The sequence below is a fragment of the Leptosomus discolor genome, chromosome 2 (assembly GCF_034619465.1).
Source record: "Leptosomus discolor isolate bLepDis1 chromosome 2, bLepDis1.hap2, whole genome shotgun sequence".
Taxonomy (NCBI): Eukaryota; Metazoa; Chordata; class Aves; order Leptosomiformes; family Leptosomidae; genus Leptosomus; species Leptosomus discolor.
In genome coordinates this window covers 31,896,675-31,916,276 of record NC_141392.1, presented here as the reverse complement: position 1 = coordinate 31,916,276, position 19,602 = coordinate 31,896,675, and the positions used below count along the sequence as shown (strand labels likewise).

The window sequence follows — 19,602 nt, the reverse complement described above, 5'->3', positions numbered from 1 at the left end:
CAGTCTTTTCAGGTTTAGGCAATGCCAGTTGGCTTTCTCCAGCTCTAATAGTCGGTGTAGAAAAATGCCCACCTCTCCCTGCCGCATTGCTTCTTGGTAGCCTTGGATCACCAGAGCTACAGAAAGACTTTGTTGTAAAATCAAAGGGTCCAGTCACACCACTTTTATGACCCACTTACAAATTCCTTTCATTTCACCTAATTTTAGACAGCGAGAAATTTTCTTTCCATGAATTTTTTGTTAGTTTCTCTGTTCCAGTGAGGATTTTGTGAACAGCTGATGGTAAGGTTGGCTCACCCTTCCCCTTTGCTCCTGTTGCTGTGCGCTTTTTTCACACAAGTAATTCTGTTGATTTTAATAAGACTTCCCATATAAATAGGATGTTCATCAACATATTGATGAGACAGACCAAGAGTGTTTTAAAAGAATAACTTCTACTGAAAGCCGGCATATATGTGGTAATGAACCGTGTGTCCAAGAAATGTGTATTTATTAATTGTGTATATCTGTGTATGTTTGTGTATGCGTATTTGTGAATATACATTTCTGTGAATGTATAGAGAGGCTACACTATGCTTGTGCTGGATATTTTTCGTTCATTAATGGAACACTCACTGATTATAATGCTGAGAGCTGCACCATAGCTGCACCAAGGAATGATTTGGGATATTTTAATGTGTTTACAGCCTTGTCAAACCACTCCAGAATAAGGAATAAATGCGTTCAGTTTTTTTGCTTTGCAAACAGTGCTCCTTATTAAATACAGTTCTGTCACTGTAATGAAAGAAAAAAATAAGTAAACTTATAAAAGCTTATGGATTTAAGGGAACTAAGAATTGCCCATTTTAATCTGATAACCTTGTATACTGCATGATTTTTAGTGTTGTGCGTTGTGTGGTTTTACTTCTGTTTCTTTTTTATGTTGTCCGATATAGATAACAGTCCTGGATGAGACATGGACAGTATTCAGGCGGTACAGTCGTTTTCGAGAAATGCATAAGACTTTAAAACTGAAATACCCAGAGGTAAGTTTTGGTAAAACTTTTGCAGAAAAGTGTGGAGGTAGAGACTTGAAAATAAGTTTGGGTTGTGGTTTTTTTTTTTTTTTTTGAAAGATCTTTACTCAAAAAGGGAGGTAATTTGAGACAGCCGGCATGGCTTCACCAAGGGCAAGTCCTGCCTGATCAACCTTGTGGCATTCTATGATGGAGTGACTATAGCAGGGGACAAGGGAAAAGCTATGGATGTCATCTATCTGGACTTCTGTAAGGACTTTGACATGGTCCCCCACAACATCCTTCTCTCTAAATTGGAGAGATATGGGTTTGGTGGGTGGACTGGTGGATGAGAGATTGGTTGGATGGTCGCATCCAGAGGATAGTGGTCAATGGTGTATACTGGTGGATGAAAAGTTGGACATGAGCAAGTAATGTGCCAGGGATATGGAAAGCAACCATGTCCTGGGCTGCGTCAAAAGAAGCATGGCCAGCAGGTCAAGGGAGGTGATTCTGACACTCTGCTCTGGTGAGACCCCACCTGGAGTACTGCATCCAACTCTGGAGCCCTCAGGAAAGGAAAGACATGGACCTGTTGGAGCAGGTCCAGAGGAGGGCCACGAAAATGATCAGGGGACTGGAGCACCTCCCCTATGAAAAAAGGCTGAGAGTTGGGGTTGTTCAGCCTGGAGAAGAGAAGGATCCAGGGAGACGTTGTTGCAGCCTTTCAGTACTTAAAGGGGACTCATAAGAAAGATGGGGACAAACTTTTTAGCAGGGCCTGTTGCAATAGGACAAGGGGTAACTGTTTTAAACTAAAAGGTGGAAGATTTAGACCAGATATAATGAAGAAATTTTTTACAGTAGGAGTGGTAAAACACTGGCACAGGTTGTACAGCGAGGTGGTAAAAGCCCCATCCCTGGAAACTTTCAGGGTCAGGTTGGATGGGGCTCTGAGCAACCTGATCTAGCTAAAGGTGTCCCTGCTCAACTGGAGGGGAGATTGGACTAGATGAGCTTTAAAGGTCCCTTCCAACCCAAACTATTCTATGATTCCTCTCAGCCGTATGCTTCTAGTAAGATTGGCAAGCCCTTCAGCATTTTAAAGCTCCAAGGCTGCTAGATACAGGATGGACATTGCGGTGAAACTGTGATTCCGTGTGTTGCCTCTAGCTATTAATCCTCTTTACTGCTGACTGGCGTGGTTCCCTGGAGGTTGCTGTTTTGTTCATTGCAAGATACTTGCAGTCAGATCATGTTATCCTGACAGCTCCTCATTTAAAAGACCATTGTTCCACAGATACCCTTTTGTAATAGTGGCTTCTAGGTTTCTGCAAAATGGGAAATTGATCTTTCTGACCACCTCAGAGACTCTGGGCATTCTAGTTATGAGGAGCTGTGCCTGACAGAGCTTTAGTTTATTGGAGTGAGCGTTTGTAGAATTACAGTTCTTTGTTTCCACATCTAACTTTTAATTATTAACATTTGCTTCCTTTCTACTTATTCCCTTGTATATTAGAAGAAATGCATCATTCAAGCATTGGAAGTGATCCTGATTTGAGAGTTAGCTCAAGTAAAGAGGCCTGGGCCTTCTATTCATGAGCAATATATTAAAAAACATTAATGTGTTCAAGAAAGAGAGGTGCAACAGTGTGCAAACACTTTCTTGGTCTTCATTGATGTATTCTTTAAGCTGAAAACTAATTGAGCATGGAATGGCCTTGAGTTTTAAAGAGTAAAATATGTTGGTATGTCTTTTGTGGAGAATTTGGGACTTACGATCATTCCCATTCCAAAACAGTATGAAAACCAGAAATTGAAACTACTACACACCAAATATCTATGGAAAAGTTTATTAGGGGAAAAAAAAAAAAAGGAAAAAAAGAGAGAGAGAAAAGAGAAAGAAAATTAGGTCCTCTTTTCTGATTGTCAGAAAATTTTTAAAGGTAAAAATGAGGTTTGAATGGAAAATAGAAATGTTCTCTTTCCACAAATGCTTTTAAAAATATTACTTGTGAACGAACATCAGTATCATATTTTTGATTTGAATGAATTCCCAGTTCTAGGATGTTAGAGTTACAGTTTGTCAACAGTAATATCCTAATTGCATCTAACTCTTGAACAGCTAGGCAGTCATCCAGTTGAAATAGGAAAGGGCCACCTGGATCCCTTTGCAGACCGATCTTCCCCATTTAAGAAAAAATGTTTGAGTAGCCTTTTTCAGAGTTTGTTATTGATCCTGACAATACATTGAGGAACAATTGAATTTGGCTTTTACAGTTATGTCAGAGGGAGATCAGATTCCTCCTGAATCTCATTACTACATACAAGATAGAAGTTGATGTTCTTAAAGCCACCATTAAAATGTCCCATGTGCTGCAGCCTATTGATGTCACTTTTTTGAATCAAGCATTTGTGATTCACAGTACAAATTCAGGCTTTTTTTGGTGTTACAGGAGGGAGTGGGTTTTTTTTTTCTTTGTTTCTTTTGAAGAACCGTGAGAATGTAGGAGTGGAATTACTAGGTCAAAATAAACTCCAGTGTCCAAGAGCATACAACTGAAAAAAAATCCCAGCCTAGCGCAAAGGTATGTAGTTTTCTTCATCTTGGAGTCTTCCCAGCTGCAGTTGTTTTCATTGTAATTAATAGTTCATGATTAATATTTTTCCTGTGGATTTTAATATATATTTTCCGTTCTCTACACTACTCACTTTTATAGGTATCTTATATAGGCAATTTTCTTTTGCTAATTTTTTTTAGCTTCTTGCCTCTGTTTGCAGTCGTGGTTGCAAGGTCAGTACGTTCTCTAGTTTAATGTGCCAGTTTGTTTCTTGTTTACACTTCTGTGGTGCCATATGTCTGTGTCTTAGGTAAACATAGAGATTCACATCTAGTACATTAACAGAATTATTGGTTTAACTATGCAGATGAATAAATTTCTAATTTCCATATAGGAAATGCATTATAATATGTTTTATTAAGTTATCTGTTCCCTTCTCAACATTTTTTTAATTGATTTTTTTTAAATCAGGGCAAATATCAAGTCTTACAAGTTTATCAATGTAACTTTCCCTAAAATATGATACTCTTTGGAGAAGCATAGTAATGTGTTTTGGCTTCTAATATACTTGAAGAAATGTTTAGTCATATTACTTTCTGAAACAATATATCTATATAGCTTTAGTAATATCTTCTTCCAGCCTTCATTGAGCCTCCACTTCACAACAACCTTCAGTAAATTATCAGTGATGTTCAAGGATGTGTATCTTTGCTAAGTACAAAGCACTTTAAAGTTCAGAAGTGAGATAAGCGTTTGATCTTGTCGTGTACTGCTTTTAGATAGGTACTGTCACTTAAGTACCTGTTTTGGAAACGCTTACAGCACTGATGTTGTCTTCTCTATTTTACATAGTACAGGCTGTTGTGTTGTGTCCACTCCTGCTTTGAGACCTAGGGCACCACAAGGAAATGGCAGGTTTGTAGGCAGAAGAAACCTAGCTGAGAAGCAGTTGGTTTCTTCTAATCATCAGCATTTCTGCAAACTGCTGTGTCCCTTTTTTATCAGAGGGGAAGAGCATGTTGTGATGGGTGAAACACATAATATCGTGCGCTGTAGTAAAGATTTGCTGTTTGTTTTCTTTGAGGGAATTTCATTATCAATGTTGCATATGTGAATGATAGCTAGCTTCCCATATTTTTACCTTTATTTAAAGTAGCCTTAATTTATGGTAATTTTGGATTAATTTTGCAACATGAGTAGGAGTTCAGTGTGTTTGGTAAATTGAAAATAATCTGTCTGCTGCTGCTCATCTGTCATTGACCCAATTTGGGATTCACCGTGATGCTAAAATGCATTTTAATACCAAACTTGGCAAAGTTGTGTCCTTAGCTACTGTAAATTATTCCGAAGAAACTTGATCCTTAAAAGCGATTTTATCAGAATCTATCAGAGTTGAATTTTATTTTGCATAGTTCACCTTCCAACTCTAAATTAATATTTATAATGAACAGCGAAAACACTGTGGACGTGTTTAATGTATGAGTGTCCTGCTTTTAGAAGTGAACTTTACAGCTCATTAGTTGCTCAGCTCTGAGTTACTACATCAGTATTTTAGTAATTTGCTGATCTTGCATTTCATGTTGCTGCCACTGAATTCCCAAAGGAATGTATTGGCAAACTGATTTATTAGGAAGGTTTTAAAAAAAATAAAATGAGTATATCTTTCAGAAGCAGAAACTATTTAATATCTTCCAGTCTTATAATACGCCATATATTTTATATACCTGCACATTTCTTCTAATGTAATTAAGTGGCTTCTGAGAAGTAGATATCTAATTGAAATGTGTCACATGCAAACTTTGAAAGACTGAAGAAGCTGCAGCAGGGTGGGATTGTGCCAGTGGCAGATAAATACTAAGCATTTAACAGTGAGATTTTTTTAAAATTTTTTTTTAGGTCTGCATTATGGTCATTTGCCCAGCTTCAGCGTTCTTACGCTGCTAGATTGTTAATGACTCTCTTATTATTTTTGAGTTTTAATTAAGACCATATTTGGCTTTCAGTTGCGGTAGTCTCTGTAATGAATGTACTTTTTGTTTGTTATTAGTCAGAAACAGGAGCAAATGGGCTCTTTAATAGAGAAGTGAGAACTTTCAGAGCAAGATTCTCTGGTTTTTTCCTCCTTCTTCACCTTTTCTTATCAGTTCATGGTTTTGAAATACTACTGGAGTGCTGGTTTCTGCAGAAGACTTTCCCTTCCTGATCCTCATCTTTCTGTGAGGGAAAAATCACTCTCCCATCTCTGTTAGTTCAGCAAGTTCAAGTGATGCACTGTTGTGATGGCCAGTGCTCCCTTCTTCTTAACACTTTCTTGTCTCTTCCCTCTTTCAAAGGAGAGCAGAGGAACAACTGCATATTTCTTTTTCCCTACCCAAATCCAAGGTTCATGAAGTCCCTCCTTCATATGGGAGTCCTTAATTCCCGCTTGCATCCAAGTATCTAAGTCAGGTTTTGTGGGGCTTTCACTGTAGGCTCTGCTTATGGAGTTCCCTGTCAGTCTTCTTGAACCCTCTTTTTGTGTGCATAAAAATCTCTACATGGTGCTAAGGGAAGCACATACTATTAAGTCATTTTTATTACTAATAGTGATTCTCCACTTGAAATATTAGTAAATCTATGGAGAGCTGCCAAAGAGAAGCTAAAAGGTATGCTTGCGTTTATAGAATCATTCATGGAAATATGGACATATGTGTGTAGGCAAGATTCCTGCAGGAGTGCCAAAGCTATTGACTTCTTATTTAGCAGAATGCAATAATTTCTGTGTTTGCTGTATGGAGGTCTGTATATAAATATATATTTGTATTTTTCACAGTCTAAAGCGCAAAAGGACTGTTTATAATTTTTAAAGAATTTTGGGTTGTAATTGAGCCAGCTTCCCCTTCCCCTGGTCTGTTTTTTGTCATCTTACATGACTGAATAGATGCACAATATCCACATCTGAAATGACAGGAACATCTATGTAAACTTAAACCTTCAAGCCAAAGTTACTGTGTGATCTGCCTCTGCCCCCATCTGCTGTTCCCACCAAGGAAATGAGTGTGCACGATGTATTGCAGTAACACATCAGCATCATGAATCTCGGAGGTTAGGATGAGAGACTGTTGCTTGGATGACAGGGTTTTTCAGGTACATTAATTATGTGTGGGTTGAGGGTTTTTTTTTTTAGTGTAGTGTTCTGGAGGAGAGGCTCTCATCAGTAGTGTCAATAAGAGTTTTATATTCCTTCTCTTTATTTCCAAAGATAATACCCTCTGCTTATCAGAAATCTTGTTTGACTGACTATCATTCTGTTTGAACTCTAGGCTCTAGTCAACTGGAGGAGTTAACAGGCTGCTCTTTGCATATCTGCAAGAACTGCATGAAACTCGAAGAGCAGAAAATACTTCTCAAGTTTTTCAGAAATATTATGGGAAAGTTTTTGAAAATATATTAAATTCGAAGTATTTTTTTGCAAGCTTATTTTAAAAATACTTTTAAATATTTCAGATTTTTCAGAACTCAAAAGTAGCCTGTCCATTTCTTACTGGAAGTGTTTTGCATCTTGGAGAAGAGAAACAAGAAATGTTTTATATCTCACTGAAGCCAGTTCTTGTTTCATCCATCCGTACTGCCTGCAACCACTCAACATATCATGTATAGGTTTGCTATTAAAATAGAACAGACACATGTTTCCTAATCCTTTCTTAAGTTCTTTTTAGACTCTTTTCTAGTCCTACATATTGATTAAGAGTAATTCTGCTCTGTAATGATGAATGAAGAGACATGAGTTGTTCATGGAACCACCACTGACTAATCTCACTATCCTTTCTTTTTGTCTCCATACTCCTCTTTTGGGTTACTGCCAGGGAAGGATCTCCATTTTCTTTTGAAGTGGTCCATACATCTGGTGCTCTTGATAAGTAATAAGTGGAAGAAATCTTCGGCACGAAGTGCTGGCACAGATAATGGTGAGGGGATGAGTTTGGGGTGAAGCCATCAATTTTAGGAGAGCATTCTTGGATTCTGAAAGAGAATCCATCCAGGATCACTGATAGAGAAATGCAATTTTTTACTAACTTTCAAGACATGGTTGGTGGGGGTTTGGGGATTTTTTTTCTTTCTTCCCAATAGTCTCAAAGATAATTAGGCAATTTCTGTGTATTTTTGTAATCATTAAATTGTATTTAGAAGCCTTCTCAGAGATGCAGAGTTCTCCGTCGTAAGGAAGAATACAAATAGAGAAATTAAACTAGGAACAGAGTGGTAAGGCAGCAGACTTGTGCAGAGTACTTAGGGCAGCATTTCTGCTGGGATATTGGCTGTCTGGCTGCTCCAGTTCTGGTTTGTAACTGTGCAGCTGTAGCATTTCATTAAATGTAAAATTTATGTTAATCTCCTGGGATTACTTTGGAAGGGAAAAGGATAAGGAAGCAATAACTTTGAGGTACTTGACTTGCAGGGCTGGCGAGCCAGTTGCCATGTAACCAGTGAGCTCCTGGAGCTTAGGAGCTGCTTTGGCAGCAGAAGTCAAAAACTCGTTGCATCGGAGCTGGCCGGCCTGAAGCTCTTCTGGTTTTCCCATTGGATTTTCTCATTTACTGGCACCAGTAACTGTATATTTAATTAATGTATAAGATTTAATAGTATACTCACATGGAATGCAAAATTCTGGACGTTTGGATGTTTCTAGTGTTCAACTACAAGAGTGTAAAGTGCTATAATAAGTAACTGTAACTAAAAACTTCTGAGGTGATATTTAAAATGAGTGTGTTCTGAAACCTGCAATGCTTATGCCAAAGCCTTGATCCTGTGGTGACCAAAGTCCCAATCTGTTCACAAGTTCAATGATTGTTGAGATTGATGTTTAGAAACATGTTGTGACCAAGAAGCATTTAAAATCACAGGTTACATGTACCAAAGAGAGCAGGGTATAGCATATGGTAATGAACATGATGGCAGAAATCTTGATACAAATGCTATCTCATTATTTTAGAAAGTTTAGGTTTGTCTGTGTATGGATTCTTAATTCAGATTCTTTCAGCCTATGAGAACTTTGTGACCCTTAGTAAACAGAGTCTATGCCAGTATTTTAAGATTTATTTCTGTATTTGAAAATTTGATCCAGAGAAGAAATGAACTGGATGTGTTCTGCCTGGACTGAAAGGATATTAACTAGCAAAAACTAGCAAATTTGGATTTTTTTTTAAAAAATAATCAAGAATATGTGCTATAGTTTTGTTTTTATATGATGGAAAAACATAATAGTAACAAATTTGCTATGACAGCCTTAGGACAAACACCAAGAATGCATAAACAGTCTAAATGCTATTTTTTTTTCTGGAAACTGTATTTGGGCATAGGTTAAAATGACAATTGTTTGCAACATTAGTCTGCCGGTAAATAGCAAATGCCATGATATGTATTAAAATAATACCTCTGGCACAATTATAAATATACAGAAAAGCATTTAGAAAATAGTTTTTTAAATAGAAATCCTACACTAATGGCAGACCTTAATTTTAACTTTCTAAGCGTGGAGCTTTGCTGGCCTTAGTAATATATCTTTCCATAAATACTGAAAGAAAAATAAAGTGGTAATTTTTAGAATACATATGTATGTGTAATCCTTATAATACTATTATACAAGCATGTGATTATAGCTTTCACCTTTATTCAGTATAAATTACAGTAATTATGGTATAGATAATTTTAGCATTCATATTCTTGTCATCTATAACAGCCAGGAAGTACATACACAGGAAGCATATTTTGTCACATACACATTTCTAGTTCCCATTCCTAATTACATTATGTTCAGAGCATTCTGAAAGCCTGCAGGTTTATATATGTAGTACTTTCCTATCAGCTTTAGGTTGCCACTAGCTACAGAAGTAATTTGAGGTAGATCCTGAAATGCTTTGTTGGCCTTTCTTTCTGCAGCACGAGACGTTTGGCTCCTGCTATTTTAAAAAGTAAATTTTAGCACTTTGCTCAATAAATCAATCTACAAGGGAACAGTAGAATTTGTGCCCGTAAGTAAAGTGTGAAAAACATTGCTGCTAACCATATTATGTAGTTCAGTGCAAGTTTGATTACAGGGAATAGTATTTATTCCCTGTGGTCCCTCTGAATTCGTAGTTGTTAACCAGAACTGGAGCACCTGAGACAAAGCAACTGCCTGGTGTGTTTGCTTCCAGCATAATACACAATTCCCAATCTATTTCTAGTGGGAAAATGAATTCAGTGTGTGGATTTCTTGTCATAAAACTGAATCTGAATGTCTAAGAGCCTTGTTAAAGCCTGTCTTTGGGATTAATTTGTGATTATTGTTGTTTTGGATTCTAGATTTGTGCAACAAAGCTTCCTTGGCTTGGTACAGGTCATTCTGCAGAAATACAGTTTCTTTCTATCTCTTCTTCTCCCTCTTTCTCCCTCCTGTGTTTTGGTTATGATGAGACCTGGGTTTTTTTCGGTCTGCCCTGAGCAGCTAATGAAAACTGTGAGTTTCCAAATGGTTCTCTGGGAAAATGCCATTAGCTTTGTAGGTCTTCTGATAAATTCAGCACGAGACAAGATTAACCTGCAGGCAGACATCAAATTCCAGGTTTCATTGATCGTGCTCTGCAAAAGTCTTATACATTAGTAATATAGAAATTGAAAAAAGAAACATTTGAGAGAGACAAGTCCTTCATCTCATAATTCATGAACCATTTGACAGAATAATTGCTTTGATTATTTGATAATCCAATTTTCGAGGTTCTGCTCAATTATCTAGTGAATTTGCATGATATCAAAATATTCATGTTGTTTTATCAGTAAAATTGTTTCAGCTGGATAATAGCTATCTGTGAGAGAGGAATGCTTCCAAGAAGAAAATGTAGCTTGAGGTTTAGGTACTCACAGAGATTCAACCATTTCTTAGCTGCTCCTGACTGTCTGTAGGCTTGGGGAACACCTTAGTCTGCAACCCTGTGTCTCTGTTTTCTTCCTACTTAGTGAAAGGCAGAGGGGATGACTGGAGTTTTTGGTGGTGGTTTTTTTTTTTTTTTTTTAGTGATTGCCTTGCTTTGGAGGACTTTGTCTTGTGCTTCACTAATCATTAGCTATCATTGACAGTCTCACTGTCTTCTAAGGGTTTTGTGAAGAACAGCTTGTTCTCACTGTGTTGGTCAGGGTTGTGCTGCTAGATTAAGTAGACTTTTCGAGTAGAATCCTTTCGTTTCAGTTGATTTAGGATATGATGACCCAGCTCTAACTCTAGCTTTTGTGAAAATACCCAGGTTAATTTTGAACAAATAGCATAGATAGTAGCAAAACCGGTCTGGTTCCATCTGTGCTGCCTGTTGCATTTTTTCCTTGCATGTTGAGACAGTATTACTGACACAACTGCAGATGTGAAGCTGTTATAAACGTGATTTGCTGGCTAGTCTGGGGAATTATACAAAGCTTCTCTTTAGCTTCATGTGGCAGCTTTTGAGCAGGGTATTACAGGGTCATCCTCTTTTTGGAACCACTGGGAGAATGCAGAGGGGAATACAAGTTGCAGATTTTGTAGTGCTGGAAGAATATTTAGCTGTTTGTTTTGTTATTGCTATATTAAGCAAATGACTGATTTCTGTATCTCAATCCTGTTTAGATAATACGAGCGTTAACTGATGGAGGCCCTGTTCAGATGAGACTAATGTAGCCTGCAAGAAAGAAGAGCTCTTGAAAAACAGTTTTCCCCCTCAGTATTTGACAACAGTTGTTACACATTTTAATATACATTTATGGCTTATAGTTTATGTAGCTGCTCTTGAAGACTCAAAGATGATGTATGTATTTTGTGCTGAGGTGTTGACCTTGTCATTCATGCTTTTGGGGTGTAAAGGTTAAATTGAAGCATGGTTCCTTGCCTCTGTAGGCCCCATCTGTGTTCACTATAGAGAGATCAGTGCCTTCACATGGCACCTCAGGCCATCGGAGGTGAGTCTCCTGCCCTGAACTTCCCACTGGAGGATCCTACATAGCTGCCAGGGAGCAGCAAGACCGGGGCTGTTCCACAAGGGAAGACAAGCTGGGAGCTGAGGGTGGCTGCAGCACAGGTCACAGCGGGGACCTCAGTGGCCAGGGCACAGTCCAACAGTACTTGAACAGGACCAGGCCGCTGCAAGTAACCACTCTGGTTGATAGTCGTGGATCAGCTGGCAAGGTGAGGTGAGAAGTTAGGTCCAGAGTCAATCCAAGAGAGGCCAATTACTAGTGAAGCATTGAGAGCCCCTAATTGTAACTGAAGTGTTCTGTTGTAAATGTCCCCCTTTTCAATATGTTAGGTCAGTTAAATGGTGAATATGCTTAAAAAACCCTTAAACTCAAAGAAAACCCCACCGAAACCAACATTATGGTTGGCGTTATTATGATCTACAAGAGACACTTTTTATCTGAGGGTCTTTTATAAATATTAATTCAGCATGTTCCTGCTTATGAGCTTTCAGACTTGATAATGGTGCAAATAATATCGTTTCTTAATTAAAAATGGGTTGACTTTAGAAGAAAGGAAGAAAAAAAATTTCTCAGACCTGATAAATGAGTTTCTAAAAGCTTCCACTTTTGTATTTAGAAAGAGATCTTCCTGTAAGGCGCTCAGGATATTTTCTTGACTGCTGTAATGTAAATACATTAAAAAAAAAAATACATCTGGAAAGGTCTTCTACCATCTGTCTCTGCAACACAGAACATACAGAAGGCTTCATCTTAAAAGAGAGAATTGTCTATCACCCTACAGAGCCCAAAGCAAGAAAGCCCAAGCACTAAAATTTATTAGACATCCCTGCATGACAAAAATCAATAAAATACAATCTCTTGTGGTTTAATATGAAAATAAACATAAAGAAGCAGTGGCTCTCAGGAAAAATATAGAGCTGCAGGTATAGAATTGAAAAAGTCCAGAGGAGAGCAGTGAAGATGGAGAATGTTGTCCAGTTTATTGTAGGGAGTATTTCAGAACCAAAGCCAGGAATAATAGTGCAGAGGGCAAGTTGGCCACATCTGAAAAACAAAATTTGTTATGGAGATGTTGGTGATGTGAGATGAAAAAGCACACTTTTCATGGGTGTTCAACTTCAAGAACTGGTGTTAAAATATTCAATTAATTCATAGTTATCTATAAATGGTTATGATGCTATGAATGATAAAAAGAATCAATCTGTTTGGCCAGTTTCTTCTGTATTGAATCTATTATTTTCTATCATACTTATAATGTAATCACTTACATTGTAGGTACTACTGGATATTAATGATACGTTAATGATTGTGTTGTGTAGTGCTGTCAGCAATGCAGGCACTCTGAGACTGTTCGAGTGTACACTGTATTTTCTATGAAATACTTTGAATTTTGTTCTAACTGCATCTGAACACTGCATGTCCTACTCTTTTTTTTTTTAAAAAAAATTACAGCAAAGCTTTAGCAGTATTTTAAATCCTTAAATTACTCACTGTACCTTCAATTCAAACTCCAATTTAATTTTTATTTTTAAATCGGGGAATAAATAAGAATATCTTTAATTTTAAGTTCAGTTCAATTTTTGAATAGTACCAGTGTTGTTAAAGTAATTGCAAAGTAATATGTTGCAGGGTTATATTTACATATGTAGAGTCGCATGATTTCAATTCTGATTGTACCTGAAGGCTCTTATGTGCTATAACTCATTGTAAGGAAGCTGTAAAAAACAAAACAAAACAAAAACAAAAACAAAAAACAAACAAAAAAAAAAAACAAAAAAAAACCAAAAAAACAATTCATGTGGTCTTTTAGCTTTCACCTGCTTTCCTGTATTACTAAAACTTGTGTAGGTGGAGCAGTATCACTCGGACTCAGTGAGGTAGTGCTTGTTGGTGACAGAAATATTATAGCCTTCTAGAAAGCATCTGATGGATAGTAATTGTGAAATTACTGTCTGTGTAATCCAGACCTAAATTCTTGCAAGAGTTAAACACATCCCTATTTTCTCTCCTGCCCTGAATAATGATGTTGACTTTGATACCATGGTGTTTTAATCGAGTTTTCCATGTATATGTGGTATATATGTGGGTCTTGCTTTCTAAGCATTTATCTTCAAGTGCTTGATCAAGAAAATTTGTTATGCTTGGAAACAAATACCTATTCTCACCCACCATCATGACTCTAGGATCTCAAGAGCAGTACTAAATAGGGTATTGCTAGTGAAACTGATAGTTTCTGGTCCCCATAGTTGCTTTTTCTGTCCTGCACATTCAAAATCCTTTGCCAAGCAAGCTCCTGAAAACCTATCTTTTATTATGTTTAATTTTTTATCTGGCATTTTAGGCTTTACCTAGTGACAACAGTGATAGGAGGAAAATCCCAAATTTGTATGAGACTTACAGCTAGTTGTTAATTCTATGATAAAGCAGCTAGTTCTGTAATGTCTGTAAGACTAGACATAAGTGAAAATTGATGTATAATCTATGTGACTATCAGTCACTTACTGTTGGAGGGGGCACTAAGTAGTTGCTTTTAAGCTTCCTATTTGCCTGCTTTCACTGTGTTTTCTCTGGTTTTGTCGTTTTAAATGATGCAGAAAGCTAGCTAACTTCTCCTTGTAATCAGTCCAATTTGTTGTGAGAGTTGCCTCTTTTATATCTATAACAAGTCAAACTTAGAGGCATACTATGCATTTGTTTGCAGGTGTATTTTTCTGTGACAGATGTTCTTTTAAGACCCTGAGATCTGCCATTAATTTTGAATAGTCAGAAAGGCATCCATCTAGTCAGCAGTAGAAATTATTGCTGCTCTTTGATGAGTTTTCATTGTTAGCGTTTCTCAAAGGCAAGGGTGACTGAAATTTATGACATCAGTTGACCACATGAGACAGGGCTGTTTCATAAATGCTGCCAGATGTCACTGAGATGAGCTCGTATGCAACAATCAGATCATTTTGGGAAGAGCTATTAAAACTGCTATGGCAAATTCTCTCCTCTCTGAACCTGTCTGTTGGTTAAGTCAAATGGTATTGTGACTTCTCCATGTGCAATCGAAGCGGCTTGATAGCCAATGTGGAATACAGTGCAGGGTGGGGCAAGGCTGTACGCAGTCACAGCAAAGATCGTGTCTGCTGCATGGCCTACTTTGTACTGTTGCAGGGACACTTCCTTAAGCTTGCTAGAAATCTCGATGGGAAGATAATGAATCAAATCCCCAATAATTTTTGAAATGAAAATAAACCCCCAGAGAGCACCAGAAAATTCCTTTTTTACCTTCTTTTTGAGTGGGATTTAGGCCATGCATTGATGACGATTGATTAATGCGTTGAGCTTTGAAGATGTGACCTTGCAAACCCAGCAGTTATTGCCACTTCTTTAAAGAAATAACCAAGCACCATGACCTGAGACTACATGGGGGAAAAAAAAAGTTTAGTTTGCAAAATCATGAGCTAAAAGTGTAGAGAGTATGTGTTAAACTTGTCCATATGTGTTAAACTTGTCCATAGACTCTTTAGGTTAGCACATAAACTGTTCTCCGGTCTGCCATGTGGTACTGGTATTTTTTACCCCCAGAGACTGTTATATTGGGGCAAGGGATAGACAAACAAGGGAGCAAAATCAAGGTTGCAGGGACGTGGTACATTACAATTTTTTTCACACTTATTTTCCAAATACATCAATGAATCACATTTAATTATTTTTATTTGGGTTGGCTGGTTTACATGGGAGATAATTCTGTCCTTTGGGTTGGTGTATGCTGCTTATGCACCATCTTATTCTGCCTTTCTACAGCCTGCATAGAGAGCTTAATATGTTTTCTTTGCCATTTGGGTCAATTTTTGTCCCCCTTTCCTTGGTTGATAATCCTGGGCTATGCAGGTAGTGGTTTCTATTTAGAAAGATGCCCTGGCTATATTAGTTTTCAATTTTCATAAGGGAGATTAAAATCCCAAAGCTGCATAATTTTATAGAACTGTGAAAGGTTTGCATGAACTTTGATACATACTATTGCGTATTTTTATAGTTATTCTGTATTTAAACGCTATCTTACTGCTTATAATGAACAAAACGATGAAGTAGTTTGTCAAATATTATACTAGCCATCATTTATGGCTCTATTTTGGTATGTTATTATTCCAAATAGTCTAGAAATTGCTTTAAGGAAAAGAAAAACACCCTTGTAATGCAAGGTAACTTCCATGGCTGCAGTTAATTTGATTTTTCTCAATAGCAGGAGGCAGACTAAATGGAGTTAAAATAATGCGATAAACAGTGGCCTCCATATCTCACCATAGCTCCAAAAGCAGTAATTGAGTCTAGGTCAGCCTGCTTGTTTAAAGGAGAAACTCTGATATCGGAACTCTCAAACCTTTTTGATAACTACAGATGACTTCTTGATAGGCAGGTGGGCACGATTCAAAGACAGTGCGGCACAGTGAAATGCAAAAGAGGAATCTTTGGCATCCAATCCTACTTGATAATCTTGCATCATTAGAGGAAGGTTCACAGGAGGTGATTTCTTTTTTGTGTTCTTATCCCTCTTCAGGGACAGGTGAAGTTGAAATATTCTTTGGAGAAACAGTTATGCCTGTCTGAGGAAGGTCACTGGCAAGCATGCCAGTAAGATCTTAAAAGTTCAAAGAGAGTTACCCAGAATTAGAGACAGCAGAGCTGTGAGAACTTGGGCATCCCGAGAGGATACTCATGTGTTGGTGAATCCAGAGAAGGTGCTCTGGGGGGACACGTTAGTCACAGTATCCAGACTTTGAGGGGACTCGCAACGGAACTGCATGTATTTATGAGAAGAGAAATAAGTGCTTGTGCTCCTTGGCATGTCTTAGTGCCAGTATGGCAGGGGAATTGTGTAGAGGAGGTACCTATTTATATATGGGTGATGCTCCAGAGAGTTAAGTAGGAAAAAGGGAAGGAATTGTAGCCAGTGTGAGTACGGCTGGGAAGTTGTGGAATTGCTTGCCTGGTGGGTTAACCGTAGCAGGGTCTCCAATACACTCTGGCCTCAATAGATTGTATTGTGGAGGGGATAAACTAGATCTGTCTCACTGGGCTACCTGCACTAGGGGCGAGACAAAAAGCAACATGCAAAGCAGGGGTTGCTCCTGCCAGCCAGAAATGCAAAGGTTAAAGCGGTTCTATGGGCAGCTAAACTTTTGGCACAGATCGAGAGGGATGGAGAGCAGGAAGAAAAGAGTATTCTCATGTATATGGGACAAACCAGCTTCCTCTTTGAGAAAAGCCTGTGCTGTAAAGGGAAGGGAAACCAAGTTGTGGCATAAGTAGTATTCAGGAAATGCCAGAAAAAAAACAACCAAACAACCAAACAAAAACTCCAGTACATCACTCTGCAATGTGGTCTCTCTTGTATTTGTCAGAAGGGAGAGATTTGCTGACTGATTTATTTAGGATTTTTCAGAGTAGACACCCTGAAGGAAGGATGGACATGCTGGTTCCTTTGTGCGTGTTTGAGTGAGATCCAGGTGCTGCAGCCTGTAGCAGCAAGGAGGGACAACAACAGAAAGCTGGAAGCCTGCAGCTCTGATGGCAGAGCTGAGAGACAGCAGGGATGAGCCTAGAGTAGCTCTTTGGGTCTCAGAAACACTGCAAAGACCTGGGGTGCAGAGGAACTGGAGGAGAGTCTGCTCCCCTTAAAGCCCTCAAAATGAAGGACTGACTGTGTTAGACTGGTATCAAGGGACCTTCTGCAGGGACTTGTCCGCAGGGACCCTGTGTGTAGAAGGAAGTTTGCTTACAACCTTTTTCCAGTTCAGTTTCTGGTCCTGTGAGTTTTCTTTTGTTTAGGATGTTAATTATCTGTGTTTGTTCGTTATAATATGTTGTGGGTTCTGTTGCTGTTTAAAAGCTGTTCAGTCTTCTCCTAGGAGTTCACTACATTAGAAGGTTGACATGGGTCCACCTCAGAGCTTTGGCTGATCCTTAGTTTCTGGGTTATCCTGCCTCTGAGAATACCAAATCCTCCTCCCCTTCTTGCAGATAGTAGGGGGGATGGTGTGGGAAAAGGAAATTTGATGTGGCAAATGGACAGTGGAGTAAGAAAAAGAATTAGGTAGGTCTTGGTGGAGGGGGAAGCATAGCAATAAAATAGAGACAAGGTGGAAAGTGGGCAAGAGATGAGAAAAAGAAGCAAAGAGAGAATATTGGAAATGGAAGAGGAAAAGAAGGTGACAAACTGAATATGCAGAAAATAATCACCTGGATAGTCCTTCTCCTAGATTAGTTGATAACCAAAATATTGTCTTTAATCTTTCTGTCTTCTGCAGGCGTCACTTACCTATAGCATACGTATCAGGGAAGCACTGTAGGGTTTGCGTGATGGAGGACTATGTTATTCTTTTTTTTTTTTTTTTTGAAGGAGAGTAAGTTGAGAGTTTTATTCAGTCATATTTGGGAAAACATCATTTGAACTTTAAATAGTTTGAGCTGTATCACCTGAAAATGTGACTTACGTGTTTAAGTTATTTTGTTGGTTTCTTTTTTATTGGATAGCATATGTTCTAGTGATGTATCTTTGATCTCTATTTGTTTTTTTTTTCAGAATTTATGAAGCAGCCTTTAATCTGTTCATTAAGTGTTAACTTTTTGCCTTTGCCTAAGGCTCTCTTATAAAATTGTGTAGTATAGAAGGTTTATTTCAGACAAAATACTAGTAAAAATATAGAAGTTAAGCTGCCTTTTTTTTTTTTTAACCTTGTCAAATCCCTAAATATTTAGTGCAAGTTCCTAGTTAAGAATACAGCTTTTGTCCAATTTCTTTAGAGGCGGTGAGTCAGTACATCTTGAGAAGTTGAGGCTTAAGTTACTTTGTTTAAACTTCAAAAACTAAAAGTAGGGCAGTTTTTTCTTTCATTACTCACTGCAAAATCAAGTCAGGTGCAGCCACACTGGCTGCAAAACCGTGCCGCATTCTTCTCTTTGATTTTTCTCATCTGTGACAGACATTTCTGGTACAAAGGATCAAAAGTCAGACATGCTTTTTGAAAAATGAGAAAATTCAGAGTTGTAAAAGTAACATGAGAGTTAAAGACGACTGACTTTAATTTAATAGTTAGCATTTCCTTAATTTTCTTTTTTCCCCTTTTTCCCCCTATTTAAATATATCAAAACACTGAAGTACAAAGAGAATTTGGGATGAAGGATTAAAGATGACTCAGCCTCTGTCAATGTCTGCCCTGTTTTTCTTCTTTAAAAAAAAAAAATCTTTTACCATATTGTAGGCACTAAAACGTAGATTTTACCTACCAGAAATAATGAGATGTTTCAATCCTATAGAATTTTGCTTGATGTTGGAAAATGACACTTTTAATGTTTGGGGAGCGTAACAGTTTGAACAATTTTGTGCCTCAGAAGTGACAAGCCTACACGACTGTATTATGTGCTATTTTACTTTGGTCCACTATATATTGAAATATCATCTGCGAAGTACTGTGCAAGACTTCTTATTAACATGTTATGTTCCACTGTACTGTAAAACACCTGAACTGAATTAAATCCAGCAGGTCCCTAGCAAGCTTTGGTTAGTGTCAGTGAAGAGTCTCCAACTGAGTGTAATAGAAATGAAAGGACACCCTTCAAATGCTGACAGCTTCATTTTCTAAAGGTCCTGAAATGAGAGTGCAGAGCCTTTCCTGGTATTGGAGCCTTCATTTGACTCTCTGGGCTTCTAAAAGGCCAGTATCCAAATTTACATCTCTTCCTGGGGCTCAGTTGCAGGCTATGAAGATGTATGGTTTCACTTTAAAGGGTATGCTTCCATATCGATGATGTTAGGGATATGCTGTTTCCAGAAGCAGGTGAATCTTAAGGTGAAGAGTTGTATGTAAGATGAAATAGGTGACTAAAAAAGGGTAATATACTATTCTGACATCTACTCTTACTTGCATTGAATGCCTCCTGATGATGATGTTAAAATGAGCCTCCTGGCTGAAATGTGAGAGAAGTATAGGAATTAAGCTGTTTAAAATTTACTAGAATAACACTTGCAAGGTGTGAAGCACCTTCTCCTTGAGGACTGGACCTAGTACTGTCTAAACTTGATCATACTAATCTCACAA

General features: G+C 37.9%; 1 protein-coding gene across 1 annotated transcript in view; it reads left to right on the top strand.

Annotated features, from left to right (window-relative positions):
• The window catches only part of KIF16B (kinesin family member 16B), a 142,953-nt gene that overhangs the window by 103,448 nt on the left and 19,903 nt on the right, over window positions 1-19,602 (top strand). Inside the window, exon 27 of the mRNA XM_086460387.1 lies at window positions 936-1,025. Within this exon, the coding sequence (XP_086316513.1) occupies window positions 936-1,025 (90 nt within the window). The remainder of the gene's footprint in view (window positions 1-935; window positions 1,026-19,602) is intronic.